Source organism: Anolis carolinensis, chromosome 3 (assembly GCF_035594765.1).
Source record: "Anolis carolinensis isolate JA03-04 chromosome 3, rAnoCar3.1.pri, whole genome shotgun sequence".
NCBI lineage: Eukaryota > Metazoa > Chordata > Lepidosauria > Squamata > Dactyloidae > Anolis > Anolis carolinensis.
In genome coordinates, this window is record NC_085843.1 from 221,379,122 (window position 1) to 221,392,130 (window position 13,009).

The 13,009-nt window shown below is 40.1% G+C and overlaps 1 protein-coding gene across 2 annotated transcripts in view; it reads right to left on the minus strand.

Annotated features, from left to right (window-relative positions):
- Nucleotides 1-13,009, minus strand: part of LOC100567146 (broad substrate specificity ATP-binding cassette transporter ABCG2) — a 53,242-nt gene that overhangs the window by 4,085 nt on the left and 36,148 nt on the right. For both annotated transcript variants that reach the window (XM_016995293.2, XM_016995292.2), the window contains exons 9-16: nucleotides 12,152-12,244; nucleotides 10,476-10,663; nucleotides 8,810-8,961; nucleotides 7,093-7,182; nucleotides 5,871-5,995; nucleotides 5,484-5,638; nucleotides 2,386-2,475; nucleotides 902-954 (exon numbers count right to left, since the gene is read on the minus strand). In XM_016995293.2, coding sequence (XP_016850782.2) covers nucleotides 902-954; nucleotides 2,386-2,475; nucleotides 5,484-5,638; nucleotides 5,871-5,995; nucleotides 7,093-7,182; nucleotides 8,810-8,961; nucleotides 10,476-10,663; nucleotides 12,152-12,244 — 946 coding nt within the window. The remainder of the gene's footprint in view (nucleotides 1-901; nucleotides 955-2,385; nucleotides 2,476-5,483; nucleotides 5,639-5,870; nucleotides 5,996-7,092; nucleotides 7,183-8,809; nucleotides 8,962-10,475; nucleotides 10,664-12,151; nucleotides 12,245-13,009) is intronic.

The window sequence follows — 13,009 nt, forward strand, 5'->3', positions numbered from 1 at the left end:
CAGGTCTGCATTAAAAGAAAATTAGCTGCTTTCCATAAGTATCAGCTTTTTGGCTAAAAATAAAGCATTGCAAATTCAGGCCTAAATACTACAAATAAATAGTAATATGGCTCTTACGTAGCCCAGAACTGAGAAGCTATAGAATCGTAGATTTGGAAGAGACCTCGTGGGCCATCCAGTCCAACCCCTGCTAAGAAGCAGGAAAATTGCATTGAAAGCACCCCTGACAGATGGCCATCCAGCCTCTGCTTAAAAGCCTCCAAAGAAGGAGCCTCCACCATACTCCAGGGCAGAGAGTTCCACTGCTGAACAGCTCTCACAGTCAGGAAGTTCTTCCTAATGTTCAGGTGGAATCTCATTTCCTGTAGTTTGAAGCCATTGTTCTGCGTCCTAGTCTCCAGCTTGCTTCCTCTTCCCTATAACTTCCCCTCACATATTTATACATGGCCCTCATCATGTCTACTCTCAGCCTTCTCTTCTGCAGGCTAAACATGTCCAGCTCTTTAAGCCCCTTCTCATAGGGCTTGTTCTCCAGACCCTTCATCATTTTAGTTGCCTCCTCTGGACACCTTCCAGCTTGTCAACATCTCACTTCAACTGAGGTGCCCAGAATTTGCATACAATTCAATAGTTGGCATACAATTCAATAGTTTCACTGCAACAGAGACATGATTGCATTTGGGTAGGTGTGCATCATTAACAAAAAGGTTTTCTGTGAAAACATCACAACCTGTTAAATATGGAATACACATGTTAAGCCTCTGAATATCAGATAATTTGGAGGGTAGAAGTGAGTTATCATTGCACCCGTCGTGGAATTTTTTGCCCCAATATTCTGGAGCCCGTATTTCTTTTTCTTTGTGGTGTTTGTGCATCTCTTTATAAGAGGAAGTATATTTACCTGGTAGAGTTCAAGTAGAAGACTAGTCCTTTGAGTTCATTGATAGCTAGAGCCTGAAATAAAAACATGATTTTTACAAATTTACAAATAACCCATCTTCCCCTATAAAGATGAGGAAAATAAATGTTTTTCAAGGATTATCTTTTGCTAAGTTTTTCTCTTGGATCTTAATCTTTTTTTTCTACCAATGAGGAAAGAGGAAATATTTTGCCCCCAAAAAATGAAGTCTCAGATGACAATGTGGAGCCAGAAGCAGATGATAAGGTTGCAAATAGCTTCTCTTTCCCCAACCTTTGTAAATTCTCCTTTCAGAACATTCTATTGCCAGGCACATTCCCAATTTAATGTAGCACCACCTTCCACAAATTTCCCTTTGCAAATAATATTCCCTGCGCATTATGTATACAAAATACTTAATGTGTACCTTTGTTTTTTTACTTAGTAATTCAACCACATTTTTGAAATTCTTTAAATATAGAGGGGTTAAAGATACAAGATACAGATGTTATTCAGATGTTGCTCACTGAGGCCCATTCCACACAGCCATATAATCCAGATTCTCAAATCAGATAATCTACATTATCTGCTTTGAACTGGATTGTATGAGTCTACACTGCCATGTAATCCAGTTCAAAACAGATAATCTGGATTTTATATGGCAGTATAGGAGGGGCCTGAAATTTCCATCATTCTTCAATGCTGGTTATCCTCCCACACACATCTCCAAAAATATGGTACTATCTTGTACTAGATAAGTGGTTCTCAACCTGGAGTCCCCAGATGTTTTGGCCTTCAACTCCCAGAAATCCTAACAGCTGCTAAACTGGGTGGGGTTTCTGGGAATTGTAGGTCAAAAACATCTGGGGACCCCAGCTTGAGAACCACTGTACTAGATCTATTCTGTTTCTTTTGGGATATCCAGGCGCATGGAGAATTACTAGCAGATCCAGAAACATTTAGAATCAAGGATCTAATGGTGCACATGCACTGTAGAATTAATGTAGCTTGACACCATTTTAATTGCCATGGCTCAATACTATGGAAGCATGAGAGTTGTAATTTTACAAGGCATTCAGCTTGACCAAGTGATGATGGGAAGCATATCCCAACCCAATCCTTGCTTTTGCGGGTAGATGCTTCCCATAGCTGAAAATAAAGAAGTATGGAGCTCACACTAAATTGATGGGGTTGTGTAGACCAGAGGAAAAAGGAGACCGGAATGGGGCTTCAATTAAAAAATAGCCTAAAAAGTGGAATTTAAAGTCATCTCTCATGCTAACGCAATATGTTCTTAAACCTTTTGCAGAAAGAATAGCCATTGCATGAGTTGTTTGGAGCAATGAATGGCAGAAAGATACCCTCCATATTCACCCTTGAATTCTAATGTGGCAAAAAAGGGTATCGTAATGTGGTGGTATATTTTGTCTTACTTGAGCTTTACTACATCTCACCCTTCCCTCCAAGGAGAAGCTATGATGACTCACGTTCATGCCATATCTGTAAATGCTGATCCATTTGATCCAGGACAACCAGTCCAGCATGGTGTTGAGGTTTACAAGAAATCCACCAAAGACCTTCAGGATTCGACATTGTTTCAAAACAAACAAACAAACAAACAAACAAACACAGTTAAAAGCCACAGCAAAGTTTTGAATTACATTCAAGCACTATGAATGATAAAAGATAACCTTCAAGGGATGTGCAGCCCTGGTTCCAAAAAACTATTAGCAAAGAGTGTTCTCTAAAAGCATATTCCAGAGTTGGAAGGAAAAAGTTATCCCAAGGCAGATTATTCCTTTCTAATGGAGCCTTCCCGAACCTGGTGCCCTCCAATTTATTTACAGTTTGACTCTCATATCTACAGTTTTATTTATCCAGGTATGACAAAATATGTCCTTTTCTAGATCCTCCAGCATGTCTCTGGGTTATTACTCTGCCAGAAGTCTTTCATTTTAAATAGTGCTTGGTATTACCCATGCTTTCACATATTGACATGAAATCCGGGAATATATTTATTGTGGATATGGGGATCGTAATATAGGTCAGGATATATACTTCCACCAAACCCAACTAAACATGCCTCAAACTAATCAGGCCAGAGTTTGGAATAGTGATTTTTGGGGAAAAAAAACTTTGGACTCCTGAACCTCCATTCTGTCAGGATTTCAAGATTTGTATTCAAATAAAAGTAATTCTTCCAAGCTCTGCATCCAACCTATTGGTGGCATCTTAGGCTTTTGTATCCTGCTGGTGATGCTGTGAGTGGGATTTTGGGAGGCTGTCTAGTTTTTAAATGAAATTTTAATAGTATTTTTATTTTATTTAGATTGTACTTATGACACAAATATTTAATTTTAAAAAAATGTCTACATTAATATGTACAGGCCTTGGTTTTAACTTCTATTATATTGTGTCATGTCACTGTCTTGAGTCCCTATATGGAGAAAGTCGGGATAAAAATAGAGATGATGATTGGGGCGTTGTGTGGTTTCTGGACTTTGGCCGTATTCTAGCAGCATTTTCTCCTGATGTTTTGCCTGCATTTGTGCCTGGCATCTTCAGAGGATCTGAAGGTGGTAAAACAAGTGGAGTATATATACCTGTGAAATGTCCAGGTTGGGAGAAAAAACTAATGTCTGTTAACCAAGTGTGAAGGGTGCAATTAGCAAGCTTAATTATGTTTGCGTGGGATCCCTCCATTAGCATGTGAGTAGCTAGCTTTTTAACAATCTTAGATATGCAGATGATACCATTTTGATGGCTGAAAGCGAGGAGGAACAGAAGAGCCTTATAACCAAGGTGAAAGAAGTAAGTGGAAGAGCTGGGTTGCAGTTAAACATCAAAAAACCCAAGATGATGGCAACCAGACTGATTAATAACTGGCAAATAGAGGGAGAAAATGTGGAGGCAGTGACAGACTTTGTATTTCTAGGTACGAAGATTATTGCAGATGCAGACTGCAGCCAGACATTTACTTCTTAGGAGGACAGCAATGACCAATCTTGATAAAATAGTGAAGGGTAGAGATATCACACTGGCAATGAAGGTCTACATAGTTAAAGGAATGGTATTCCCTGTAGTAACTTATGGATGTGAGAGCTGGACCATAAGGAAGGTTGAGAGAAGGAAGATAGATGCTTTTGAACTGTGGTATTGGAGGAAATTTTGAAAGTGCCTTGGACTGCAAGAAGATCAAACCAGAAAATACTCCTGAAAATAGAGCCTGACTGTTCACTGAAGGGAAGGATATTAGAGACAAAGATGAAGTACTTTGGCCACATCATGAGAAGACAGGAAAGCTTGGAAAAGAGAATGATGCTGGGGTAAATGGAAGGAAAAAGGAAGAGGGGCTGACCAAGGGCAAGATGGATGGATGGTATCCTTGAAGTGACTGGCTTGACCTTGAAGGAGCTGGGGGTGGCCATGGCCGACAGGAAACTCTGCCGTGGGCTGGTCCATGAGGTCATGAAGAGTCAGAAGCAAATGAACAAATAAACAACAAAAACTAGCTTTGTTCCCTTTGAACTGTTTATTGCCTGGAAACATCCTGTTCACTAGCCTTTGCTTGCTTGCTACTTGGAGACCACCTGTGTCTGGGTGATGTTAATTAGTCTCTGTTTTGATTCTGATGTTTTTCAATACTGGTGCAGAAAAGACTTATCATGAGCTTCCTGTGGCCCAAAACACGAGCAGTGAGAGGGAGCATTTGGAGAAAACAATTCAGGATCTTTCAGGGTGTGAAGATTTTGTATATCCTGGTCGAAGTTTACTGCAGATGCTGACTGCAGCCAGGAAATTAGAAGATATTCAAGGTCTCTTGCAGGACCAATAGAGCACAATATACCTGGAAGTTATCAACTCATTAAAAGGGGGCCTTCAGGCAGCAGGTGAACACCACCAAGACAAACGATGTCTCCAGACAATAAACAATTCCAAGAGAGACTCAGGCCAGGCTACTTCTAGGCAGATGCCCTCACTAGTGACTATGCAATCTTCTTGGCTACTCACATGCTAATGGAGGGATCACACTCAAACACTTGCAAATGAAGCTTGCTACCACACCTTTTACACTTGGTTAACAGACATTGGTTCTTTCTCCCACCATGGACATTCCACGGGTATATATATACTCCACTTGCTTTACAACCATCAGATCCTCTGAAGATGCTAGCCACAGATGGAGGCAAAACACCAGGAGAAAATGCTGCTAGAACACAGCCATACAGCCCAGAAACCACACAACACTCCAGTGATTCCAACCATGAAAACCTTCAACAATACCAATATGATGATGATGATCATCATCATCATCATCACCCACTGTTTCCTGTTTCCATAGTAATTTCAGGAATGTATTCATATAGATATGGAGATCGTACTGTAGCCTGAATATTTTTAAAGAGTTATCCAAGCTTTCATTAAAACTCTGCTCTCAAAGTAGAGTTCTGACTAAAATTTGGAACACGTTCACCACCCTGCTGACACAGAGATCTACAGGTTGCCACTGAGGGTCTGGGCATCCAAACAAAGCTTTTTGCCTCCTGGACAGGTCTGAAGTTTTAAAAAAGAAGAAACAACTTGCCATCATGAAGACATACGGCAGGGCAATCAAGAGGTTGGCAACGGCGAAAGTGTTGACGCTGGAGCTCACCAAGAAAGCCATGCTCACCGCTGCAAGATTGGCCAGGCTAAGTGACAAAACATACAGGAAGAAAGCTTCTGCTTCGGGTCTGAGACCTGGGGATGGACAGAAAGGGAAAGCAACAAGTTGCAGCACACAGAAAAAGTCCTGGCTGATGGTTTTGCTCTGGGATGTTTGGAACTCTGCATCCCTTTATACTCAATCTCTTTATATAACTTTTAGATGCATTGCACTTGAAAAGGTTTTTATGTAGACTTTTCATACATTTCCCCATCTTCCCGTCATATCCCTCATACCCCATGGTTCAAGGCACAGGTCATGACTCACCCATCATGAAGTACGCAATGGAAGAGAACAGCAGCACTGGGAGGATGCGGTTGGGGAGGAGATCGGCAAAGACTTTGGCCAGAAAGAAGGCAGAGGTCCTATAGTAACTCCTGGCACTTTCATGGCTGGATGGACAAGAAGGAAGAATATGTTTTAAAAACATGTCACTCATGAAAGATTACAAATTGGATAATGCTTTAGGAATGGGAGCCCATAGATTTGATTCCTTTCCCTGCCTATACAAGCACAATCTGGCAACAGAAGCAGAAGTGGGATCTTTATTGGGTTAAATATATGAGGAATCCATCCCGGTGGACTTGTTCTGCAAAACTTTCTACGTCTACATTACCTGGCCCGAACATGAAACCAACAAACTTGACATTCCAGAATCTATATACAATATCAGGTATATCTGATAAGATCCACACACCTGAAAATTGTACATAGGTTCAATTGTGTGCAAACAGTCAAATCTCCAAAGTAAAGGAGGAAAGCTGGATCCACACTCTTTGTCTTCCACAAATATGAGCACAAGGGGTGGACTGAAGACTGACAAACCTAGGCATTCATCAACTAAAACTCCCCAGCACAGATCTTGGAGTAAGGACCAGGGAAGCAGCTTGAACATCAATGCGATGTTAATAATTATACTCCCTTGGCATCAGAGAGTTATAGCTCACCCGAATTCCGAAAACACTGAACCCAGCAGATGACGGATCTCGACCAAACCTGGCACACAGACCCAACATGGCCAACTGTGAATACTGGCAGGGTTTGGGGAGGATTGACCCAAGATTTTTGGGAACTGTAGTTCACCCCCATTCTTATGCATTTTCTAATGGGAGCATTCATAAAAAATAACCTGGGCACCGCTGGGTACACAAGCTGCTAATAATAATAATAATAATAATAATAATAATAATAATAATAATAATAATAATAATAATAATAATTTATTTTCTCCAGGGGACTCAGGGCAGTTTCCAGAAAAGGATGGGAAACATTCTCTGTCATAAAACGATACAAAATAAACAACCCCAAGAATAAAACATCTATAACAATTACAAAAACTACTTCATAAATTTAAATAATTAAATAAAACACATGAATCTAATTAAGCCAATGAAGTAGAAACTAATTAGTTTAAAAACGGTTAAAATTTAACTGTTAATTTATTCAGGGTATATAGATAAGAATTTATTGAATCATGACAGCTGCTCACATGAAAAGTTTTCTGTCATAGATGAAGAGCTCCACTGCAGACAGATTCCCAAAGATCTGAGTGAGCACCATGAAAAAGAAGGCCCCTAACCTGCAACAAGATAATGAATAGATGTATTATATTTACTTATGTGAATGTTGCAATGTGGCAAATTGCAGGAATTCAGTTTTTAACAAAGCAATTGCACCAGTTCTTTTTATAAACCAAAACAAGATTTCTTGCAGCAAGTAAATTTTAGCACTTGCCTTCATTGACTATAATCTATCAGATGCATGCAGTGCAGGTTATGTGCAACATACATGGTTAGGAGTTGCATCTACAAAGACTCATGTTAGGGATTTTTTTTTTTCCGTGTCAGGAGCAACTTGAGAAACTGCAAGTCGCTTCTGGTGTGAGAGAATTAGCAGTCTGCAAGGATGTTGCCCAGGGGATGGCTGGATGTTTTTTTGATGTTTTTACATCCTTGTAGGAGGCTTCTCTCATGTCCCCGCATGGAGCTGGAGCTGATAGAGGGAGCTCATCTGTGCTTTCCCCAAGTTTGAACCGGCAACCTTCAGGTCAGCAACCCAACCTTCAAGTCATCAGTCCTGCCAGCACAAGGGTTTAACCCACTGCGCCATCGGGGGCTACTATATTAAGGATACTTTTGCACTGCAGCAGAATTAGATTGATTTAATCCAACTCATAAACATGATTGTTGAGTAGTTGCTGGTGTTAGCAATTACACTATATAACACAATTTTTGTTCCTGGGGTATAAATGTCATTTCCTAATTGGATCTATCCTGAAAACATAGAAAAAGTTTATTAAACTGCAAAAACTTTGTTGCAGTCTGCACATTGGAAGGTTAAAACTGCATATTTTTATTAAGGAAAATTACAAATGAAATGCCTGGACTGAAGCAAATAATAGTACTACCCTCAGCCACAAAAACCAAGTTTCTGGAGTATAACAACTACTTTCAAAGTAAGTACCACACAATTAAACATGAAATAACACTTTCAAACCAGGAATGTAATTTTTTTCCAAATTTTGTTACGGAGTATTGTGTGGATAATACAATTATATATTGTTAGCCACTAGATGGTAGGACCAATCTAGATAAAATAGTGAAGAGTAGACATCACACTGGCAACGAAGGTCTGTATTGTTAAAGCAATGGTATTCCCCGTAGAAACCTATGGATGCGAGAGCTGGACCATAAGGAAGGCTTAGCGAAGGAAGATAGACGCTTGTGAACTGTGGTGTTGGACGAAAATCCTGAGAGTGCCTTGGACCGAAAGAAGATCCAACAAGTCCATCCTCCAGGAAATAATGCCCAACTGCTTACTAGAGGGAAGGATATTAGAGGCAAAGATGAAGTACTTTGGCCACATCATGAGAAGACAGGAAAGCTTGGAGAGGAGAATGATGCTGGGGAAATCAAGGAACTCTGGAGTGGGCTGGTCCATGAGGTCACGAAGAGTCGTCTGAATGAATAAGCAACAGCAGATGGTAGATTTTCTTAAATATAGGCCTAATCATAACTTCTTATCTTCTTGCTAGACAGAAACAATAAAGCTCTTGTCTGCCTCTGTTTGGTGTGTATTTAAGCCTTTCATGATATGTAATGGTTTGACAACTAACCAAGATGTCTGAAGCAGGAACTAAAGAAAATGGGTGTATTTCTATACCTTGGACCCATCCCAACAAGAACACCTCTGTAATTCTTCCTTACCTGTTCTGTAGAGCTTCAGGCAGAGTGTTGGGTATTTGATAGTAAATAAGTCCAACCAACAAAGAGAAGACAACGCCCAAAAGGAGCTGGCCGATGGAAGTCTGAGGGTTCCTCAGGAGTTGTTTCACATTGCGACAACTCACAATGTACAGCTAGAAAACAATGACCATTAAATCTTGCCATCAAGTATCCTTCACCACACCATTTGATATTTTCCCCTCAAAATAGAATATATAGTAGACTCTTAGTTAACTGTAACTCATGCAACTGGAACTCTGAAGCAACCAGCAAAAATAATACTTCATATAAAAAATTAAAATACAAGTATAATACCGTAAAACTGTGTTACATACCGTAGTTTGTCTATTTGCACTTAGTTATTGTAGTTCACTATTAATATCAAGTCAAGACAGAGTTTATGGTATGGTATAGTATGGGGTATTGGGCCATGGTGGCTCAGCAGGTTAAACCGTTAAGGTGCAGAACTTGCTGACCAAAAGGTCAGCAGTTTGAATCTGCAGGATGGGGTGAGTTCCCATTGTTAGCTCTAACTTCTGCCAACCTAGCAGTTTGAAAACATGCAAATGTGAGTAAATCAACAGGTACCGCTTCGGTGGGAAGGTAACTGTGCTCCATGCAGTCGTGCCGGCCACATGAACTAGGAGACGTCTACAGACAATGCTGGCTCTTTGGCTTTAGAAATGGAGATGAGCACCACCGCTCAGAGTCAGACTCAACTAGACTTAATGTCAAGGGGAAACCTTTACCTTTACTATAGTAAGGGATATAATATTAGGCCTATTTTTACCAGTAACTCTCAAGTTATTTTGGTAACTCTCAAGCTAAATAGAAACTATATTTATTTAGAAATAAAGCAGCAGGATGACATTTCCAGCCTCTTCCTGGCAGTGAGTGAAGCTGCAAACAGGAGGCCCTGCTTTCAGTTGTCATAGCTTATTCACTGGTAGATGGGGACTAGAAAGGTCACCCTGATCATCAGCAGAATAGACCTGCATCACTGTGTGACTCCTGGCTGGAAGCATCAGGCCATAAGATGTTACTTAGGAATGCACTTGTAACTAAACAGGTAATGTATAATATTGGCCTATTTTTGAAATCCTATAAACAATGAGATTCCCCCAACACTTTCTGATGATACCTTATGCTGGCATGTGTATGCTGCTTATGCTCATCACATAATCCAGTCTGGTCCAACCTGTGGCCTGCGGGCCACATGTGGTCCACCAATTTATTTTTGTTGGCCCTTGTCCTTCTTACTGGAAAAATATTTCAATTTAACATTTGGGAAAAAAATGTTTATCCTTACTGCTTTAAGTTTTTAAGAAATGGCCATAAAACAGCCATATTGAAGCCTCACATTCCTATACTAAAGTTTGATTGGCCCTCGGGGAACTAAAGGTTGGATGTCACTGACATAATCAAAGCAGAACTTGGGAAAGTTACTTTTAGGAAAATGGTTCCCAGACTCCTCCAGCAAGCACCATGTTAGCTTGTGTTTTCTGGGAGTTGTCATTCCAAAAAAGCAACTTTTCTAAGCTCAAGATCAAAGGTACCCACAGCTGAAAAGAAAGGAAAATCATTGTGCTTATTTCTGAGTCTCTCCATCTTTCCCCCCACTTCCCATCCTTAATGTTTTCATCTTCACCTGGTGGATGAATGAGGTAACGTATTTGGGTTTGGATGGAGCGACATCCAAGGAGTGGCTCTGAGATGACTGCAGGCTTTTCAGGTCCTCCTGCAGCTGTTCATAGTATGTGGACTGGCGATAATAGTTGGTGAGCACACTCTTGTCAAGAGAAGAGTTGCTGGAGAAATTGATGTCTTTTTTACTGTCTGATTCAAAGAAATGAAGGATTGAACACATCACTCAACGGTTACCTAAGATAAAAACAGTTTGAATCAATTTGCTCCAAAAGCTATCCCAAAAGACACTGCTGTCTGGGACAAATGTCTTGAACTTTGCCTCTGACACCTTTATATTTTTATCAGCTTGTGAGTTTGTCTTATACTAATTGTTTGACTTTCACTGAAAATTTTACTTACACATTTCAACTAATAAAGGAGCAAAGAGTGTGAGTCTGTCTGCAATAGCTTCTAGGCCAATGAACCAATTTATTTGGTTTTAAAAATTAATTTAACCAGTTTATTCTATCTTTATCCACTAGGTGGCAGACTAATAAATGTGTCTGGAACTCCTCTTCACTTACTACATACAGTAGAGTCTCACTTATCCAACCTTCAGGTATACAACGTTCTGTATTATCCAATGCAGTCTGCCTTTTAGTAGTCAATGTTTTCAATACATTGCGATGTTTTGGTGCTAAATTCATAAATACAGTACTTACTACATAATGTTACCATGTGTAGAACTGTTTTTCTGTCGATTTGTTGTAAAACATGATGTTTTGGTGCTTTTTGTAAAATCACAATGTAATTAGATGTTTAATAGGCTTTTCCTTAATCCCTCCTTATTGTCCAACATTTTCACTTATCCAATATTTTGCTGGCCTGTTTATGTTGGATAAGTGAGACTCTACTGTAGCAGATTTCTCTAGCCACTAAATAGTTATTTTTAGGTCAAATGTTTTGATGGCAAGAATCTTTTTCATAAAAGGCCAGCTTGTCAAAAATGGCAAAAGTTGCAATGGAGACTTTAGAAAAGCAAGTATTAAGGGCAAGCAATAGAGCAGGTAAAGTTATATCCAGAACAGTTGAAATTCTACATACTAGTATGGCAAACAAGAAGCAAATAGAAAAGAGAGTGCCCTATAGCTTAGGCCCCTTCCACACAACTGAATAATATCCCACATTATCTGCTTTGAACTGGAATATATAACAGTGCGGATTGAGATATCCCGGCTCAAAGCAGATATTGTGGGATTTTCTGCCTTGGTATTCTGGGTTATATGGCTGTGTTGAAGGGCCCTTAGACTGTAGGTAAATCTACACTGTGCAATGAATGCAGTTGACACCCTTCTGCTGCCATGACTCAATGTTGTAGTTTCATAAAGTCTTGAGCTTTCTCTGCCAAAGAGTGCTGGTGCCTCACCTAATTACAACTCCCATGATTCCACAGCATTGAGCCACAGAGGTTCAAGTAGGGTCAAACTGCATTAATTCTCCTGTGGAGATGCACCCAATGGAAGAAATTATGACTCAAAGTCTTTGGTAGATTTATAGTGAAGATGCATTATATGTGGCAGAAACTTACAAGACAGGAAGCACTGAGTTAGGTGGTATAGCTGACTTTATCTAGCACACATTAGTAAACCAAAACTGAATTTACTTTTCCACCTGAGTTGACTTCTGCAAAAGACCCACCTAAGCCTTCTCTCAACTGGGACTGCACCACCTCTCCACTGATCACATCCAGAAAGAAGTCCAAGGGATTGTTGAACTGCTCACAGTGGTAGCCTGAAACAGAAATATACACGAGAAGGGGATTGAACAGAGATGAAGAAGCTCACACTGGCTTCATTTTGGAGTATTTCCAGTATCACCTTGAAATAGATTACATATTTGGAGAAGCAATGTGGATTTTCATATCCCCTCCCCTCAATCCTATTTTTAAATAAGTTAGCTCACAATTAAAAAACAAATGAGAATTACAATAAAAACCATATTGAGAATGCATCAGAAACAGTTTTTAAAAACCCAAATAATTTCTGTAATTTCAAGAAAATATGTGTGCTTGGACCAACACATTTATTATTATATAATACTTTCATGAAGTATAGATGAACCAAAGGCTATTTGGTATAAATAATAGCTTTTACGTTTACTTCCAGGCTATCTGAAAGACCGTACCTCTCTACATAAGCCTGCCCAAGCATCTTGGTTCCCTTTTTGAGAAAAAAGGAAGGATGCAAAGTAAAGTTGTACAAAAAAATCATTTGTCGTAAGTGTGATTATTTAAATCTGTATTTACGATTCTAGAGGCGCTGCGGGCATGCAGCTGGAGAAGCTAACCCCGGGTGGTATTCTGCCTCCTCTGGAGGCCGAGAGATGCCAGGAGACAAGGCATGTCCACCCCGGAGTTGGTGGTGGAGGCTCCACACGCTGCCTGCTTTTCCTGCTCCTGGACTCAGGACAGATAGGAGGAGGGGACAAGGGCAAGAACTGGCACCCAGCAAGCGCCTCGCTGCTGCTCAAAGGCCTGCAAGGCCATCATGGCTTCCT